This window comes from Macaca thibetana, chromosome 4 (assembly GCF_024542745.1).
Source record: "Macaca thibetana thibetana isolate TM-01 chromosome 4, ASM2454274v1, whole genome shotgun sequence".
NCBI lineage: Eukaryota > Metazoa > Chordata > Mammalia > Primates > Cercopithecidae > Macaca > Macaca thibetana.
In genome coordinates this window covers 39,428,356-39,448,419 of record NC_065581.1, presented here as the reverse complement: position 1 = coordinate 39,448,419, position 20,064 = coordinate 39,428,356, and the positions used below count along the sequence as shown (strand labels likewise).

General features: G+C 37.1%; 1 protein-coding gene across 2 annotated transcripts in view; it reads left to right on the top strand.

Annotated features, from left to right (window-relative positions):
- Positions 1–20,064, top strand: part of BTBD9 (BTB domain containing 9) — an 820,757-nt gene that overhangs the window by 395,454 nt on the left and 405,239 nt on the right. For both annotated transcript variants that reach the window (XM_050787637.1, XM_050787636.1), the window contains 2 exons: positions 5,178–5,397; positions 7,893–8,012. In XM_050787637.1, coding sequence (XP_050643594.1) covers positions 5,178–5,397; positions 7,893–8,012 — 340 coding nt within the window. The remainder of the gene's footprint in view (positions 1–5,177; positions 5,398–7,892; positions 8,013–20,064) is intronic.

Here is a 20,064-nt window from a genome sequence, read left to right as displayed (position 1 = left end):
CCCCTGTCTCAGCTACCCAGTAGCTGGGATTATAGGCATGTACCACCATCACGCTCAGTTAATTTTTTGTATTTTTAGTAGAGATGGGGTTTTACCATGTTGGCCAGGATGGTCTCAAACTCCTGTACTCAAGTAATCCACCTGCCTCGGCCTCCCAAAGTGCTGGGATTACAGGTGTGAGCCACTGCGCCCAGCCGGCACTTTGTATTTTTTTAAGAACTTCTTTTTCTCTACTGATAGACAGATATAGCCGCTAAGAATATTTATAGTTTGATTTATTTTATTATGATTTAAATTTTCTCATGATCATTCTTCCTATTATATTCATCACTTAATTATGGATTTTGCAGCAAAATTCTTGGAATTATATTTTTATCCAATGAGATACTCATATTATAGTTACCATGAGAGAATTTCCACTTGTATAGATGTTCTCTGTTTTGAAGTAAAAAAGACTCTCAGGGAATGAATCTGTCTGTATCAAGAATGGTTAGGAAAGTTTTCAAGTACCCTTGAAATAAACTTCAAAAGAAGACTTAGACTTGTGGTAGAAATTTCATTTCCATTTTAGACTTTAGTCACAATCACTTGAAACTTTTGTGCCTAGTATGTTACCCCTAGCTTGATAAGTTTTAATGTTGAAGAAACTTACGTTTAGAGAAAATCCAAAGGTGGCATTAGGTGGCATTAGTTTCTAAATCTGAGAGGTTGATGTTCACATCTTTGGCCTCGTTTTTTTATTTTTTATTTTTTTAATTTTATTTTATTCATTTATTTTTTATTATTATTATACTTTTAAGTTCTAGGGTACGTGTGCATAATGTGCAGGTTTGTTACATATGTATACTTGTGCCATGTTGCTGTGCTGCACCCATCAACTCGTCAGCACCCATCAACTCGTCATTTACATCAGGTATAACTCCCAATGCAATCCCTCCCCCCTCCCCCTCCCCATGATAGGCCCCGGTGTGTGATGTTCCCCTTCCCAAGTCCAAGTGATCTCATTGTTCAGTTCCCACCTATGAGTGAGAACATGCAGTGTTTGGTTTTCTGTTCTTGTGATAGTTTGCTAAGAATGATGGTTTCCAGCTGCATCCATGTCCCTACAAAGGACACAAACTCATCCTTTTTTATGGCTGCATAGTATTCCATGGTGTATATGTGCCACATTTTCTTAATCCAGTCTGTCACTGATGGACATTTGGGTTGATTCCAAGTCTTTGCTATTGTGAATAGTGCCGCAATAAACATACGTGTGCATGTGTCTTTATAGCAGCATGATTTATAATCCTTTGGGTATATACCCAGTAATGGGATGGCTGGGTCATATGGTACATCTAGTTCTAGATCCTTGAGGAATCGCCATACTGTTTTCCATAATGGTTGAACTAGTTTACAATCCCGCCAACAGTGTAAAAGTATTCCTATTTCTCCACATCCTCTCCAGCACCTGTTGTTTCCTGACTTTTTAATGATCGCCATTCTAACTGGTGTGAGATGGTACCTCATTGTGGTTTTGATTTGCATTTCTCTGATGGCCAGTGATGATGAGCATTTTTTCATGTGTCTGTTGGCTGTATGAATGTCTTCTTTTGAGAAATGTCTGTTCATATCCTTTGCCCACTTTTTGATGGGGTTGTTTGTTTTTTTCTTGTAAATTTGTTTGAGTTCTTTGTAGGTTCTGGATATTAGCCCTTTGTCAGATGAGTAGATTGCAAAAATTTTCTCCCATTCTGTAGGTTGCCTGTTCACTCTGATGATAGTTTCTTTTGCTGTGCAGAAGCTCTTTAGTTTAATGAGATCCCATTTGTCAATTTTGGCTTTTGCTGCCGTTGCTTTTGGTGTTTTAGACATGAAGTCTTTGCCCATGCCTATGTCCTGAATGGTACTACCTAGGTTTTCCTCTAGGGTTTTTATGGTATTAGTTCTAACATTTAAGTCTCTAATCCATCTTGAATTAATTTTCGTATAAGGAGTAAGGAAAGGATCCAGTTTCAGCTTTCTACTTATGGCTAGCCAATTTTCCCAGCACCATTTATTAAATAGGGAATCCTTTCCCCATTTCTTGTTTCTCTCAGGTTTGTCAAAGCTCAGATGGCTGTAGATGTGTGGTATTATTTCTGAGGACTCTGTTCTGTTCCATTGGTCTATATCTCTGTTTTGGTACCAGTACCATGCTGTTTTGGTTACTGTAGCCTTGTAGTATAGTTTGAAGTCAGGTAGCGTGATGCCTCCAGCTTTGTTCTTTTGACTTAGGATTGTCTTGGAGATGCGGGCTCTTTTTTGGTTCCGTATGAACTTTAAAGCAGTTTTTTCCAATTCTGTGAAGAAACTCATTGGTAGCTTGATGGGGATGGCATTGAATCTATAAATAACCTTGGGCAGTATGGCCATTTTCATGATATTTATTTTTTATTTTTGAGATGAAGTCTTGGCTCTGTCGCCCAGGCTGTAGTGCAGTGACACGATCTCAGCTCATTGCAACCTCAGCCTCCCAAGTAACTGGGATTCCAGGCTCACGTCACCACACCTGGCTAATTTTGTATTTTTAGTAGAGATGGAGTTTCACCATGTTGGTCAGGTTGGTCTTGAACTCCTGATCTCAGGCGATCCACCTGCCTGGGCCTCCCAGAGTGCTGGGATTACAGGTATGAGCCACCATGCCCAGCCTTTGGCTTAGTTTTGACTTGTGGTGTCAGGACTGCAGGAGAGGGTTCCAGGGATCAGCAGCAACAGACTTTGCACCTCCACTTTTTATGCCTAGCAAGAAGGGAAAACATGTTTATTTTTACCAAGTAGTTATGCATCATTGATATCTGAAAAGCATGGATTTCAAGCTTTTGTTTGTTTACTTGCTTGCTTATAGAGTACTTCCTCTCTAGATCAGAGGTGTCAGGAGGGCAGGGCCTATCTCTGTCGAGTTCACTAATTATTCCCAAAACCTTGCATGGTGCCTGGTACAGAATGAGTCCTCAGAAAAATGCTTTTTGACTGGAACTGAATGAGTGCTTTATATGTTACTTTAGCATATGTTATCTGTAGTATAATTTTTATCCGTACTGTAATTTTTACAGTAACCCTATGAGGTCGGTTGGACAAAGTATTCTTTTTAGATGAGAAAGCAGATTCAGAGAGACTGACAGGCCTTACTCAAGGGGAGTGAATAAGAACCTGAATCTTAAGCTTAGGTTTTTTCACTTTAAGTCTAACTTTTTTTTTTTTTTTCCCTCCCTATATCAGACTATTTGTTTCTTTCCTCTGGGTCTAAGGCAATCTTAGAGGGAAGTGGGGGTTAGAAAGAGGGAGAAGGTATGGCCATTCATCAGAAACCCTTCAAGAGGGAAGTAGCAGAATATTCTGTTAAAACACAGGGCCCCTGCAGGCTGACTGCTTGGGTTCTAATCTCAGCTCTGCTACTTGCTGGCTCTGTGACCTGGGGCAAGTAAGCCTGTCTAACTTTTCTCTGCCTCCACTTCTCATCTGTGAAATGGATGTAATAATAGTACAGTACTCAAAGGATTATTACGAGGAGTACATCAAAGGAATTAATATTTGCAAGGTGCTTAGGACAGTGTCTAGCACATCGTGTATTATAGAAGATTTGTTAAATAGGAAGAATATGGGTGATTATCACATGCTAATAGAATTTAGAAAGTTATAAATCGATAGCACTTAAACTTCTGATGTTAAGAAGTTAAGCATAACTAGGATGTTTTGTTTATTTTGGCTGGGTTGCTACAGTCTTTTGCTTCCATTTTAAACTTCCATTTTTCAGCTGCAATTTATTGTTCTTTTCTGGTGCCACTCTCTTTACTCATCTTGATTTGAAATTAAAAAAAAATTTTTTTCCAGAAATCTTCAATGATGAATTACTTTTTAACAAGAACCTGATTATAGCTCACACTTTCCCCTATTCAAATCACACAGCCAAAATGTGTGCGTACTGTGAGAATTTGGTATTTTTTTACAGTCTGTAAACTTACATAGTTCTCTTATTATGTGCTTTTTAATATGTTTTCTTAATAGTAATGGCTATATGTTTTGAAAAGCATATATATATGAGTAGAGCTCACAATATGCTTTACAAACATCATCTCATTTAATTCTTAAACAGAAACACCTGGGGGATAGATATGTGGGGTGGGGGAGGGGGAGGTCTCCCCCGCCATTGAGAAATGGAAGTTGAGAGAGGGAAACTTCTTTAAAGTGATGTACCTGGCTAAAGGTGAAGCCACTGTTTAATCTCTGACTCTTCAAGTTCTTAACATCTTTCTGCAGCCTCTTGTCTTTCCATGGAAAGTGTCAGTTTTAGAATGTTAGTACCTGGAAGATAGGTTCCAGATCTGTGAAGCATAATTTACATAGAGGACTTCAGAGTCCCAGGCACAATTGATACTTAATAAATCTAATGTTGGTGAGGGGAGGGGATTTAATAGTAACCATAATACTGATTTTGATGACAGACTATCAATTTTCATTTTTAAAAATTCTCAAGTGCAGAAAAAGATATCTTCTTTTAAACAATCTTGTTTTATAAGCCAGATTAATTGATTCAGCATATTCATGTATGACTAACAGCTATGCTATATTGGAACCTTTCTTTTTCTGTTGTTTTATCAGATTTCTGACCTGTTTGCTTTGCTTTTATACACTGTCCTCAGTCCAGATGGCAGGTACAGGTCATCTTACATGCTATTTTTGTTTAGTAGATATTTAAGTTACTAATAGAATGAACTCAGCAGAGCCAATTTTTTGTCCTAGTACATGCCTTTTCTAGTTTTATTAACTTTTGAAAAGTAACATTAGTCTCAAGCACTTTGTGATTGTGATACTAACATTAAATTTAAACTCTGAACAGTATTTTTTTGCTTGTTTGTTTGTTTGTTTTTAATAGGGACAGGGTTTTCCCATGTTGCCCAGGCTGGTCTCAAACTCCTGGGCTCAAGTGACCCGCCTCGGCCTCCTGAAGTGCTGGAATTACAGGCATGAGCCACTGCACCTGGCCTCTGAATGGTGTCTTAATCCTCATAGATGTTCTGTATTTTCTGTCCCGTAAACTTGCCTATGCTCTTCTTAAATGCAGATACTAGAATAAAGTGGAATGCTAGAATTATTTTTTTTCAAAAAATATAGAATAACTTGACCATTAACCTAGCTTTTTCTATTTTTAACTGTAGTACCAGAAGAAAACATTGCAACTATGAAGTATGGAGCCCAAGTTGTAAAGGGGGAGCTGAAATCAGCCTTATTAGATGGTGATACTCAAAATTATGATTTGGATCATGGATTTTCAAGGCACCCAATTGATGATGACTGCCGTTCTGGCATCGAGATTAAGCTAGGTCAGCCGTCCATTATCAATCACGTACGGATACTCCTATGGGACCGAGATAGTCGGTAAGTGATTAGCATGACTTAGAAACTGACATTATATTTGAGATGACTTAACTTTGTGGTCATCTACTTTTGTTACATAGATATGATGGTTTATCTCTTTGTGATCATTCTGCTATCTCTTGAAGGTTGGTTTTGGGGAAAGAGTTAAAGGGTACATTTCTTTAAAAGAAATACACTTTTTTGTTTTTTTCTTCTTATAAAAATAATATGTGTTTATTGTAGAAACCGTAGAAAATATAGAAAAGCACATAGAAGAAGATAAAAATTGCTAGTAATCTCATTACCGATTATTAATCTTCATATGTACCTAGCTAGTGTTTTTTTCAATTATGCATGGACACATACACAAAACAGAAACCTGCGCAAACATAGTTTTATGGATTAGATATACAAAAAGCTAATTTTACTTTTAATACATTGTGAACATTCTACCCTTTAAAAAATATTCCTCTAAAATGTATTTTTAATAGTTGTTTTATATTCTACCATGAGTTAACATTATTTACTTGATTCATTAGTTTTGGATATTATAACCTTTTAAATGCATTTTACCCTATGGCAAAGAGAAATATTGTCTTTCAGTGTGTAGATAAGTATTATCCTCAAAACAAAAGAAATTTGTGAGAAAATTTAATCCAGTTTGGGAACCCATTCAGTTTCTTGGGGGCTTCAGAATTCTGCCTTTCTTCCAGCCACTGTGATGCTTTCACCCACTGTGGCTTCTAGCTTCAACCATAATGGCAGAAGTACCAGAGCAGTATGGTGACAAGAACTGAACTGTTTCCTTCATTGCTGTTTATCATAAACCCAAACCCTGCCTACCCAGAAACTGTGCCCCACTGATGCCTCTTTAGATCTGGGCATGAAGGGCTTAAATAGTAATGATGATGGTGTCCTGCAAACCTTACAAGGTAGTGTGTTTCTTCTGTTAGCACCACTGCCACCACGCTGGCTTTTTAGGCCATTTAAGCCCAGTGTGAAGGGAAGCTTTATGAAGTAAGCGTCAGCATTTCCCATGTGCATGGGTGTGTGAGATCCCCAGGTTATCTTTTCCTGTTTGTTTTTTATTAAGAATATATTTTCTAATATGTAACTTATTGGATATAATTTGATGTTTTTAATTGGCAAAGTGGAACCAATCCACATATCTCATTTCCAAGAGTCTCTGATTAATAATAACAGTATAATAATAATAATACGTATTTGCAGCACTTTCATTACTTTTATGTGGTAGACACTGTTCTAAAAGCTTTACGTATTTCACTCATTTAACTAATAGTGAAATTATTATAAAAATAATAAAAGAAAAGTTTAGTATGTTTGAAACGAAGTGGTTGTCATCGTTTCTGTGATGTTAAATATTTATAGGCCACTTTGTGTTAGTATGTGCATTACATTCACGAGGGATTTAACTTTACCACATAACAGTTCTTTTCTTACAGAAATTGTTGCCATTCTAAGCAAAGGTGAAAAATTCAGAATCTTAAGCCAAAAAGATTCTGACGTGTTGTAAAATTATAGCCTGTGTTACTGATAACCCAGAGAGGTTCAATAAAAGGTTATAACCAGTTTGAGACTGAGTGATAAAATGAATGGGAGTGAGGGGACAGCAAAGAAAATGAGGGGATGACACAAAATAAGCTGACCTTTTCTGGTCACAACTGTGGGTTGCAGGATGACATTTATGGTCACCTAAATCTTCCAAGATTGTTCCTGTTGATATTATAGTACAAGTAATAACTGCATCTCAGATTTAAATTTGGCTTATGACAGGGGAATATAGATTTGTTCAGGATGGGACCTGCATGTAATGGTTCGGAGTAGCTGACTAGGGGAGGATGATAGGCTGTTTTCATTACTGCCAGATTATCAGCTGGCAAGTTTTAAGTTGTACCCAAAAGAAACGTGCATTATCCCTTGACTGGTGTCATTTATTTTTTTGCGGGTAGCTTGTATGTATGGGAGGGTAGGAGACTGGTAGGCAGCAGGAGATAGGCTGCCCTCTGTGGGGGAACCATTCCAAGTTGACTTTCTTCCTTAGAGGGGTGGCCGAACACCCTGGCCTGGGAAGGTAGAGGGAGAAAGTGTACTTCCTGCTTCTCTATTTTCTGTTCTTCTCTCTCTCGTAGCATCATGTATCTTCTAATATGGTATAGGTGAGGCATCCTGACCATGTTTGAAAAGGAGTAAATATCTCGCATGCCTGATGTGTCAAGTACTGTGTAGGACCCTGGGGATATGAGTATAAATACAGGATGGCCTTTGTTCTTAAGCAGCTTATGATTTGAGAAAGCAGACAGACAACCTGAGAGATAATTCCAGTGCATTGTAGGTGAATGCTGTCATAACATTGTTTTGTTATTTGAATTTCATTATGTAGAAAATGTAATTAGTGAATTCTGTATTTTTGTATCTTTTAACAGTTTATTAAAGTACAGTTTTGTATTGTTATTTTAATACGGTAATTTTTTCTGCTTTTTCCTTTTGATTCACAGGTCTTATTCATACTTCATTGAAGTGTCAATGGATGAACTTGACTGGGTTAGAGTGATAGACCATTCCCAGTATCTGTGTCGTTCTTGGCAGAAATTATATTTTCCAGCCCGTGTCTGCAGGTTAGTTCTCAGTGGTTAATAAATGATTTTTATTTTTGTATAAGGAGATTGGACTTTGAGAAGCAGAACTGCATTTTTTCATCTTGAAAAAAGAGTTTTTCAGGATGTCAACTACTAAACATATCCCAAGTAAAAAACTTAGGAAAGTATGGAAAAATTACGCATCTTAATATTTACAGTGTGTTGTGGAACTATTTATACAACATGTCTTGTATAATATATATGTAGTACACACATGAATGAATGAGAAGGGACAGGGAACATTTGAGAAGTGGAATGTTTTTTAAGCTCTGTGCTATACAGTGAATGGTCATATTCATTGTGAAACATTGAAAGCAGAATTACTGTTAGGGGTGCATTCTTCTTAGGAAAGCCATGAGAGAGATTTCTGGAGTCTTCCTTGGCAATGGCCAGGGCCGGAGGAGATTTTTGAATGCCAGCGTGCATGTTCTGGTTATCTGTTTTTTCTGTAGGTTAGTGGTTAACAAATGGGGTTTGACAGAACGGGTGTTTCAAGTGGGGTTGCATTTGGGGCAAATGAGGCTTAGCTAGTGGGGCTCTAGGCTCAGAGCTTCTCTTCAGCCAGAGCACCTCCGCTTTTATTTTTGTTATGTATTGCAGCCCTCAATATTGTTGTCTTTTAAAAATATCAAAAAGCTACAGTTTTAATATTTCATATTCTCCCTTTAGGTATAATCCATCATTTAAAATTTCTGAAATTTTGTAAAGCCTATACAAATTAGTGAATTTGTTTAGGTGGTTAAAGGGCCCCAAAATTCTGCTGTTTTTTTCTGTTGTAGTTTTCTCACTGGAAATTGCCCTTAGATATTCTTTACCTTAAAGTCAAAAGATTAAAGGTAGAACATGATTAGTTTGTTTGCTCAGGAAGAAAAGGGAAGGAATAAGGTGAGTGTACACCACAGAGAATGTGGGGCTGGCCCCTCACCCATGACCCATCTGATCTCCCCCTGTGGCTGATTGGGAGCAGATGGGGAGGCACCAAAGCACTTAGTCTCTTGGTCAGAAGTTACTCTTATACTTGTGAAACTTATGGTCTAAGAGCAAAAGGCTGAATTTTTACCTCCACTATAGGAACTTCACAAAACCATTCAGCCTCTGGTACAGTAAAGAACGTTGCCTACATTTTTTTTTATTGGTATGACCAGACACAATGTTATTACCCAGGGATCCTCTTGTGTGAAAATGAAGAAAATCAATTTCATTTCCCCAAAGACAGACTTAAGTGTCTCAGGTCTGGCAGTTGCTCTTTTATCAGAGGAGTTTTGAATGGATTAAAATAAGAGGGACAAGAAATTGAGTGAAGATTCCATATCTTAGAGCTGCCTGGGGATACTTCCAGAGTGACAGAGGGACCCCCATGTGGAGGAGGAGATTGAGTCTGCATTGACTCTGGTTATTACTGTTGTATCTGATTAAAACACAGGCAGCATAACAAAGCGTCTGATATGGACTGAAGGACTATGTGTTTGCATTTAATTTGCAACAACAGGAACATGACTCTCAGAACAAATCATCATGAATATAATACCTGACAGCCTGTGTGCTTTACCCACCTGAAAGCTCCTGTTGTATGTATGGAAATATGTGCCTTTGATCATGATCTCTGGCTTTTAGAAAATATACTTTACCTTTGTATATTAGTGAGCATGATTATACTCTCCTTATTTTGTCTTTCCTGTCTGGCCTTGACTTTGTTGGTAGAGCTGTTATGTGTTTAGAGACTGGCTATATTCATGATGCTAGTTTTTGTCTTGGTATAGCCAGCTCCCAGTTCTGGTTGAAAAATACTGAGCAACAGTGATCTTAGTGATAATGATAACAAGAAGAGGAAAGAATCTTGATATCCATGTTAATAAGAATTTTTTAAAAATTCAAACCACCTTATTATATTAATTACTACTTTCCTTAGTAAACTGCCTTTTTTACTAGTTCGTAATTTTATAGTATTTAAAAATGAACCTAAGAGTATGTCTGTAGATTAACTGAGGATGTCTTGGTGTTTCTTATCTTCACAATTATTTATTGTCTGCCTAAACAATGTTCTAACTACACTTCTTCCAAGAACTTCACTGGGCAAATAAATTCTTTATTTCCTCAGCACGTAAGTGTTCAATTTGCATTATGTTCGTTAATTTGCACGTTTGTATGGCAGCTTTGTTCTTTAGTGTCCTTTGCGTGTTTATCTTGCCTCTGATACTAAAATTACAAGCTCTTGGAGGCAGGGAGTATGGATTCTAATCTTTTATTATTCTTGCACAGTGCTCAGACTGTGACCTTGTATGCAGTAGGTACTCTGTAAATGTTAGCATAGGTTTCATGGTGTCAAGGCAATGACTATCTAATGAAGAGAGATTGATCGAACATTAATATGTACATATATTCCTTGGGACTTTTTAATCTATGTATTCATTAATACATATATGAATGCTGGAAAATTCTCTGTAATGGTAAATGGTTCTGAATTCTTTGCAAAGGTTACTTTGTTTTTTCTTCAGGAAACTGAATTTGGAGGTTATTCCTGAAGAATGTAAGTGTCATGTATTGATGAAAGATTACATCTAATACATTCACAAAAATAATACCTGATGAATGGGATATCTGAGATTACCCCATCCTCTCTCTTGAGTTTAGGCTAAACCACATATGAATCAGAATTGTGCAGTAGAAAAATAATGGGCTGTGGAGTTAGGTAGAGCTCCTCTCAAATCTTTGTTTCACCTCATATTTGTGTTGTGATAAGATTGTGCCTCTCTGAGCCCTAGTATCTGCATCCATAAAGGATAGGAATACCAACACCTCTTCATGGGGTTAGATGTGAGAGTTAGATGATATAGCACATTTACATGTACGGAGCACAGTTCTGGCAGAAAGGAGGGGCTCAATAAATGGCAGTCATTTTTATTATTTTTCCTAATTTCAGACCTTCAGAGAGAGTCATCCCTGCCATCCTCGTTGGTCATGGTAGCTCTCATTGTGAAGTGGCTCTCACTCTCACCTCTCACCTTTTGGTACTTTTTTTATTGCCAATCCATACATACAGTCCAAAACATGACTTAAACAGTTTTAGCTTAACAACCAGCCCATCTTTGTATATGTCTAGGAGTTTTCATATATTTTCATTGGTAAAATATATATAACATAAGATTTGCCATTCGTCTGTCTTGTCAAATGTAATTCAGTCAGAATTCACCTCAGCAAGATAGTCAATGTTATCTGGTGGTAGATAACATCAGTCTTCAGAGCCAGTGTGATCATTCCAACCATGATAATGAATGCAGGGCAATGGTCCGCTTTGCCTTTCTGGACTCGTTTTAGGAATGTTTGTGAGTTAAGTGGGGATTACTGTATGTAGCCAAAAGCTTAGACCAGTTACCCCCTTCAGACTTTAACTGGAGATGGAGAAAAGTGACTCATCAATTTATGCTCAATTTTTCATATGTCTTGAGAACCATGTTATGTCTTATCAGCCTTTTCTTTTTAAGGGAATTCCACTTTACCCATAATCTGTAACCTTCAAATTGTCTTCTTGGTTATCTGGTAAACTCTCTCTCAGTCCTTTCCACCTTAGATGATCGAGTCTAGTACTGAACAGAAAACACTAGTAAGGAATAGTGAATATTGAGTACTGTGGGGGTGCTTTTAAAATTTTGAGCTGTTCCTCAACATGGTGCTGTTAATTTGGCAGCCGTATAATATTGCTGAAAAATGAGAAAACTTTAAAACATGAGTGTGAATGGGTAGAAGTAGAATTCAAAGTGTGCACGTGACTGGTGGCTGGAATTGCAAGTGAAATCTTGGTCTAAAACCTGAAAGTTGAGAGAGAAGAAAGCAGGGCTAAAAGCAAAGTTCTCAAGGTTATGCCCGTTGAGAGAGGGAAGAAGAGCGTAGGTGGGAGAGGGATTTACCTCAGGGGCTGGACTGAGTTTAGAGGAGGATTAGGAGCATTGTTTACTGGAGACAAGGCCAGACAGGGTGTTGAGATGGGTGTAAGTTGATAATTTAGAGCCTGGCATAGGAGAGATGAACTTGTTTAATACAAAACTGGGTTTCTTTCTTTATTTCCTTTTTTAAAAATATATCAAAATGGAAATATCTCTCATTATAAAGTTATAATGTGGTATATATTTTAAATATTGATAAAACTTGTCATCTGGAAATGTTGTACTCAATTTCTACCAATTGCATGCAAAAATGCCCCTTTCTGTGAACCTTCACCAATGCAGACACTGTCACCATTTTGCCAATGTAATATATAATTTGTTGAAAACAAAAGTCCTGTTTTACTTTGAATTTCTTTATTGGTGAGTTAAAGTATCTTTTAATACTGGCCATTTGTTAATTTCTTATTTATGAAAAGCCTGTTTTTGTCTTCTGCATATTTTTCTTCTGAGAATTGTCTTTTTCTTTTTGTCTTGTGAGAACATATCAATACATACGTATATGACATTATTCTTTTGCCTGTCATATATGAAATTTGTTACACATTTTTAGTGTTTTATTGGTACTTTTTGCCATATAGGATTTTACTTTTTAAAAAATGTATTCAGATCTGTCCGTCTTTTAATGCTTTCTGGCTTGGTATTATGATTAGAAGATTATTCCTCATTCTAATATTAGAGAATGTTAAACTTTTGTGTGTATATGCATATTTTTTCCCACTACTTGTTTTTTTTTTAAGCTTTATATCTAAGTGTTTAATACAGTCAAGGTATTTTGCATATATCTTTTCAGGTGGGGATAGTCAGTTGACTAAAGTCATTTATTTAATAATCATTTTTTGCTATCCTAATGTGATCAGCCATATTTATCATGAGCTGGATTCTAGCGTGTACACTACTCAGTTCCACTGATTTCTTTGATGCTTGCTGCAAGTATTTTAATTATTGTAGTTCACTGCCCTCCTTTTTCTTCTTTTCTTAGAATGAGAAATTGTCGTGTGCCATATGTGTCATAGAAAACAGAAAGGGTATCATAGAGCATGTGCTGCAAGCCTGTCTTCTGGTTGTCATAGTCACATTAGAGGCCATAAGTGATGATAAACATCTCACTAGAATGGTTCTACTTTCACTTACAACAGGAAATTTAGGCATGCTTCACCAGCTAAGGAAATAGATTTTGTGTATTCATTCGTTACTCACCCATTCAACAAATAAGCGCCTACTTTATGCTCTTGTTGTACTTGATATTGAGGCCAAACACTGAAGAAGTTTGCCAAGGTTTCTGTGCTCTTGGAATTTGGTAGAAACAGACTGAAACAAACAAATAATAAGAGCACATGACATAATTATGAGTGTTGCAAAGATAGTACTGTGATAGTAATGGAGGTCAGGGGAGGAGGATTATTTTAAATAGGGTGGTTAGAGAAGGCCAGAGACAAGGGGCAGGTGTTTTAAGCTGAGATGAAGGGGGTGATATTTTCTGGTCATTGTTTTACTTGTTTGTGTGTGTGTGTATGTGTTTCTTTGTATTTTAGATGGGCTTGCTCTGTCACCCAGGCTGGAGTGCAGTAATGCCATCTTGGCTCACTGTAACCTCCGCCTCCTGGGCTCAAGTGATTCTTTCACCTCACCCTCCTGAGTAGCGGGACTACAGGCATGTTCCACCACACCCAGCTAGTTTTTTCTGTTTTTAGTAGGGGGCCTTGCCGTGTTGCCCAGGCTGGTCTTCAACTCCTGAACTCAAGCGATCTGACTGTTTCAGCCTTACAAAGTACCGGGATTACAGGTGTGAGCCACCATGCCTGGCCCATTGTTTTAGATATTTACACAACATCTAAATATTTTCTTTGGTGTACATTGAATGTTATTCAGGAGTAGCTGGTCTACGTAGGAGACCTCATTATATGAGTACTCTAACTTTACTGTGTTTTGATATATGGCATTTTAATCTCATTTATTGCTTCTATACATTCTAGGCCCCCCTCATTCCTGCTGTCAATAGATACAGCATAATTTTTTTTCTCCTATTCTCATTAGATTATAGTACCTATACAGTGCTATAGATCTACATAGAACAAATGAGAAAATAAGCATTGCTATTTATGGAAGTATTCGTTTCCTGCCATATTAACGCTTGTATAACGTGTGTCTTGTTTCGTTTCTCTTTTGTTCCCTACACCTCCGCCCATAACTGGGCATTGATATACTTATTTACTTTTAAAGGTGGACACTCTTGACATTATTCAGTGTTCACTAGATTGCTTTAGAATCCTAGCTAGAATAATGCTGAGCCTTTACTTTCTTCTTAGGACTGGAGACCTTCACAATTCAAGAAATGCCTTATTCAGATGTAAAAGAAACAGGAATAGTTTCATTTTTAAAAAAACCAATCTTTTTAGTTCATACTTAGTTTCAGTTGTCCATCTACCTACAACCTTGATATTACAGTTGAACTAGCAAGAGCAACCCGCCTAGAGGAACATTTTCTTCTAAGAATGCAAAGCAAAGTGTAGCCACATGGTGTCACTAAATTATAACAATTTTACTTGAAGCTAAAGAGAATTTAAAAATTGCTTTTTTATACCATCATATTTAAATATAAATGGTTCTGAAAGTCTGTGATTTGTGAAATAACATGTGAAACTATTTGTTCTATTTAAGTCTTTCTGCTGAGTTAATGATGTCCAAAGTCCAGAGGTATATATTTTGGTGCTTGCTAGCTAGTTCTTGAGTTGTCATCTGCAAGGCATAGGTGAAATGTGGGCTTCTGTAGTCCAGCTATTCAGTTTCATGCAAATAAGTTTTTTTAACCTTCCTTTGGAATTTTGAAAGAGAAGAGTAACTCAAAGGAGATAGGAGATAGATTTTCTGAATATTTCAAAGGAATCAGAAAACAGAAGAAAAGAGGAATGAGGATAAAGAGAAATGAGGTTACAGGACCTCAGAAGAGGTAGGAAGGGAACAGTCTAACATTTATTGAGCATCTTCTATGGGTCAGGCACATCTCATTACCTTGTGTAATTCTTATAATAGCCCTGTAGGAGAAAAACCACTACTTAATTTTATAGATGAGGAAATGGAGCCTTAGAAAAGTTAAATTTGTAACCAGGTCTGCCTGACTCCACATTACATTGCTGCTGCAAGAATCAAGGTAAAGAAATAGCTCTACCTTGCTGGTAGGAGAAGGAGGCATTGAGCCCTGAAGAAGCTCTTACTGCCTCTTTGGAATGAGCAGTTTCCAGCAATCCTGTAGGGGAGGGCCTGCTATGGCCAAATTCTACTAGTGCTGGTCACCCAGACTACACACACATTATACTAATAATATGTTTTCTGTTTTAAAATGCTCCAAAGGGAGTGCAGCAATCCTTTATCTAGGTATGTTTTGTCAGTTTGTCTGCAGAGCTTCGAATTTTCCTGCCCCTTAGTTCTCCATAAGATCATTTTACAGTATTATTATAGAGTGAACCTAATATTCTTAAATCCTAGCTTGTTTTGATTCAGCTGTGTTTAGAAACAAATTCCATATATTATGAAATTTTTATTTACAAGATTTCTTCACATCTTGAGTTGCTTTTTTTTTTTTTTTTTTTTTTTTTAGTTGAGAAATTTTCTGTTTATTATTTTCACCTAGAATCCTTTTATTAGGGGGAAAAACACAACAACAATAGCAAAAAAAAAAAAAAACCCCAAAAAACCTGCCATGTTTTATATTCAGTAAGACCTTTGAGAAATGACTGTTTGTCCTTAAGTTATTCAATTGAATCCAGGCTTCTTTGTTTTGTTTTGTTTAAAGGATAATAACATGTTGAGCTTCTTTTGTGTGAGAAAATAAAACAGGGTTGCCCTTTTCCTTTGCATTGTATTTTATAATTTTAGAATATAAATTAGTGTCCTAATAAGCTTATTGCATGAGATGATGTTGTTACTAACACTAATAACCTGTTGTTATTACCACAAACAGCCATTGTCTCTTTTTCATTCTGAAAGGGCAAAAACTATATTTGCTTCTGCTAACAGTTGCTTCCCAAGCAGTTAGGCCCAGGATTAAGTTCAGGTAGCACCTTCTATGTTGATCATCAAACATCTTTTTTCTCATGTTTTTCTTCTCAATACTACTTTATTACTTATGGGATTTATTCATTCAGACATTCATGCAAGAAACATTTATTGAACACATGCTATATTGCAGGCATCTCGTTGAGGTGCCAGATATAAAAAGATGAACAAGACACAGTGGCTGCTCTCAAGAATTTAATGATATAGTTTTTGCCTTTCCAGGCAAAATAATGAAGAATGTTCTGTATATTCAGGACACTTACCTAAGGTAGACTCTGCATTGGACTTGACCAAATCTAAACCCTTCTCTCAAAGCTCTCCATCACTAGATTCTTCTGCTTCTATAGCGTCATTCTTGGTTCTTACAAAAAATACCTTTTTTTTTTTTTTTTTTTGTCTCGCAAGTCCAAATTGTCTGTTTACCATCTACCCACCCATAATTCCTACCTATGTCCCTAAGCTCAGAGAACATACATAAATGACAATCTTCTCTTTCTGTGTTACCTTGTATAACTGTGTAAGGTATCTAGGAGTTACTTGGTTTTAGTTAAAGCTATCTCTTTTACAACTTCTTTCTACAAGATTAGAAGACTCCCTCTGAAGAACTGTAAATCACGTCGTCACAGAAAACAGTAAAAATTCCCAAGAGGTAAAGAAAGTCCCCCTCTTTGGAGCCAGGACTTGAGTTAGCGTCTTTTGCTTAGAAAAATAATATGTTATATAGATATTTCATTGTTGGGTACCTGCTGCACGTGAGGAAATGAATGTTAGTCTGTCAGTTTTCCTTTGTGAAATATCCGTTAGGAGTCTGTTTTGGTGTACTGCAACTCTCCCAACACTTATTTGTGAAACTTAGGAAATCCTGAAGCAAGGAAGGAATAGAATGCAAAGCCATTCAGGACTTGGGGGCTTCTAAATATGAGCCAAGAGCCTCCAGCACAAGGAACAGAGACAAAAGCGAGCTACTGAACTGGGAATGGAACCCAGGAGTTAATGAAACTGGTGAGGAAGAGTTTCCAGGACCTTCAGTCCAGCTTCTGAAGTGAATAAGAAAATGCAATCAATGAAACAAAACTTCATTTATTGCTTTTTGGATGACCAAGAAGATGGAGGGACAATTAGATCTTGTAGATAAACAAACTTCGATACAGATTTTTTTGTGTGTGAATTACATAGTCATTTTTCTATCCTGATTACTTTGGCAGTGGTGCTCTAAAAAAGATATTGTTGAGTAGTTAATAATTCTCTCAGTGAAGAGTTAAATCTTGTACATTCAAATTTCACCCCGTACTACTTAACGACAATTGCTCTCACCTTTCATAGTATTTATAGCTTGAATCACCCAATTAACCATTAATTATATATCTTGTATACTTTTGAAATCATTTTGCAGTTCCTGGACCTTGCTTTATATTCCTTTGCTAGTAGTGGCTCATCAGATATCTTGTTGAATCTCCTTAGCCCTCTAAGATCCCTGAATGCAGGTACCTGGATAATAATCTATTTTTCTGGAAAATACCCTTTTAACACTTTTTTTTCCCCCCAGTGTTAGAAGGAAATAACAGGAAACAAAGTTTTGTATTGTTTTCCACAGAAAATATGTTTAAAGAAAACTGTGAGTACAAGTCCCATGGTTAGTAAAATCATCAGAGCTTTCTCAGTGATCATTATAAATGGCAGAAGTTCCCTAGATCAGGGTGCTGTCTGTGGATACAAGGTTAGCTCAGGGGAGAGTAGACCAGAAGTAAAACAAGATTGCTTGTCAGCTGCCAGAAAATCTGGGCAGAGTGCCAGACCTGGTTCATCTTCTAAAAATTCATCTCCCAATATGAAAATAGAGGGCTCAGTCCCTGCTAGGAATGGTGGTAGCATGAACGCTTGGACTTCCTTCAGCCCAAAGCACTTTATTGATGCGAAGAAAGGTGGGGGGAGTGGACTGTGGATTGGAGTGGACTGTTGGCATTGACCTCATTTAAGAGCTGTTGGCTGGGCGCAGTGGCTCATGCCTGTAATCCCAGCACTTTGGGAGGCCGAGACAGGCGGATCATGAGGTCAGGAGATCGAGACCATCCTGGCTAACACGGTGAAACCCCATCTCTACTAAGAATACAAAAAATTAGCTGGGCATGGTGGCGGGTGCCTGTCGTCCCAGCTACTGGGGAGGCTGAGGCAGGAGAATGGCGTAAGCCCAGGAGAGGCGGAGCTTTCAGTGAGCTGAGATCGCACCACTGCACTCCAGCCTGCGCGACAGAGTGACTCCATCTCAAAAAATAAATACATAAATAAATAAATAAAAAAGAGAGCTGTAATATTTTCTTTAGCGGCCTTATGTTTCAAATTATAATTTCATTAGTTAATAATTGTTCTTGCAAATAATGTGGGTCATATATATACATGAATATGTCCTTCTTGATAAGAAGCTATAGGTTTAATTTCTAATAGTCATAGAAATTCTGTGCACATTATGAAGCTATTAGAATGTAACAGCTGTTTTAGTTCATCTCATCCTGCAAAAGAAATGTGATGCAGACTAAAATGATCAGTAATTATGTATTTTGAAAGCTAAATCTTCAGTTATTAGAAAGAACTAATTTACGTAGTAGTTACTGATAAAACTGCAGTATGCCATGAGTTTCAAAGTTAGTGTTATCGCCTGCCTAAGACTATGAAAGAGAAATCTGTGCCAAAAGATGTTTTTCCTTCTTTGAAATCCTCTTTTGCATTACCCATTGTAATTTTGGAGTTGCAAATCAACACTAACAAAAAACTGCTTGATATTTTTCTAAGGAAAAAAATTAGAAGGACTGTTAGAGGGAGCAGGATTTAGAAGGACTTTATTTTATGTCTGTTGATCAGTGACTACCATCTGCCTTCCATTTAATGTTGTAGAAGCATGCATGCGTTTCCCAGTTCTGAACAGATGATGTGCATGGTTTGTTGAGATATATGTATATTTTGGATGTGTGTGTGTATGTATACCTACAGTGCTTAAAATCACACTTGAAGTGTAAAACAGATAATGAGTCTCCATTTTGGGCTGATTTGCATATTCAGCTCTTACACACAAAACAAAAGACTACAATGACACTGATTTTCTTTTCTCCTTGAGAATCAGCACTAACCAGCTGTCAATGAATATTTCGATTAAACACTTTTCTTTATTGGGGAGCTTTGGGGCACATTCTTTGTGTAAACATATTGTTTTCTTTGATTTCAAGGGACATATTTTCAGTATGATTCATGGATGCATCACTCCGGTAAGCTGTCGTGCACAAAAATATATTTTTCTCTGTAAACTTCCTTTTTACCATTGATTTCTCTAGGGCAAAAGTATGGTTAAGAAAAAATATTTCAACTCAGGATATTTGCCTGAAATAAAGGTGGAGAATATACCTGCTTTAAGTAAACTGAAGATTTTTTTTTTTGTTTTTTTTTTTTTTTTTTGAGACGGAGTCTCGCTGTGTCACCCAGGCTGGAGTGCAGTGGCCGGATCTCAGCTCACTGCAAGCTCTGCCTCCCGGGTTTTTACGCCATTCTCCTGCCTCAGCCTCCCGAGTAGCCGGGAGTACAGGCACCCGCCACCTCGCCCGGCTAGTTTTTTGTATTTTTTAGTAGAGACGGGGTTTCACCGTGTTAGCCAGGATGGTCTCGAACTCCTGACCTTGTGATCCGCCCGTCTCGGCCTCCCAAAGTGCTGGGATTACAGGCTTGAGCCACCGCGCCTGGCCTGTAAACTGAAGATTTTAAAGTATAGATTAATAACTTGACTTCTTTAAGATTTTTCAAGAAGATTTAGCAGTTCCTCTAATACATTTAAAATATGATTTGACTACAGAAATTTGGTTAATATTTTTATATATCTTTTAGCCTTCTATGTATAATCATACACAAACATGTTATTTACAAAAATGGTATTATATAGTACATGCTATTTTGAAACCTTACACATATATCTTTATATTTATTGTGGTTGTTATTCTATATCGAAAAATCTACTTTCTCCTTGAATTTTTTTTATCTTTAATTTTTTTTAGTCA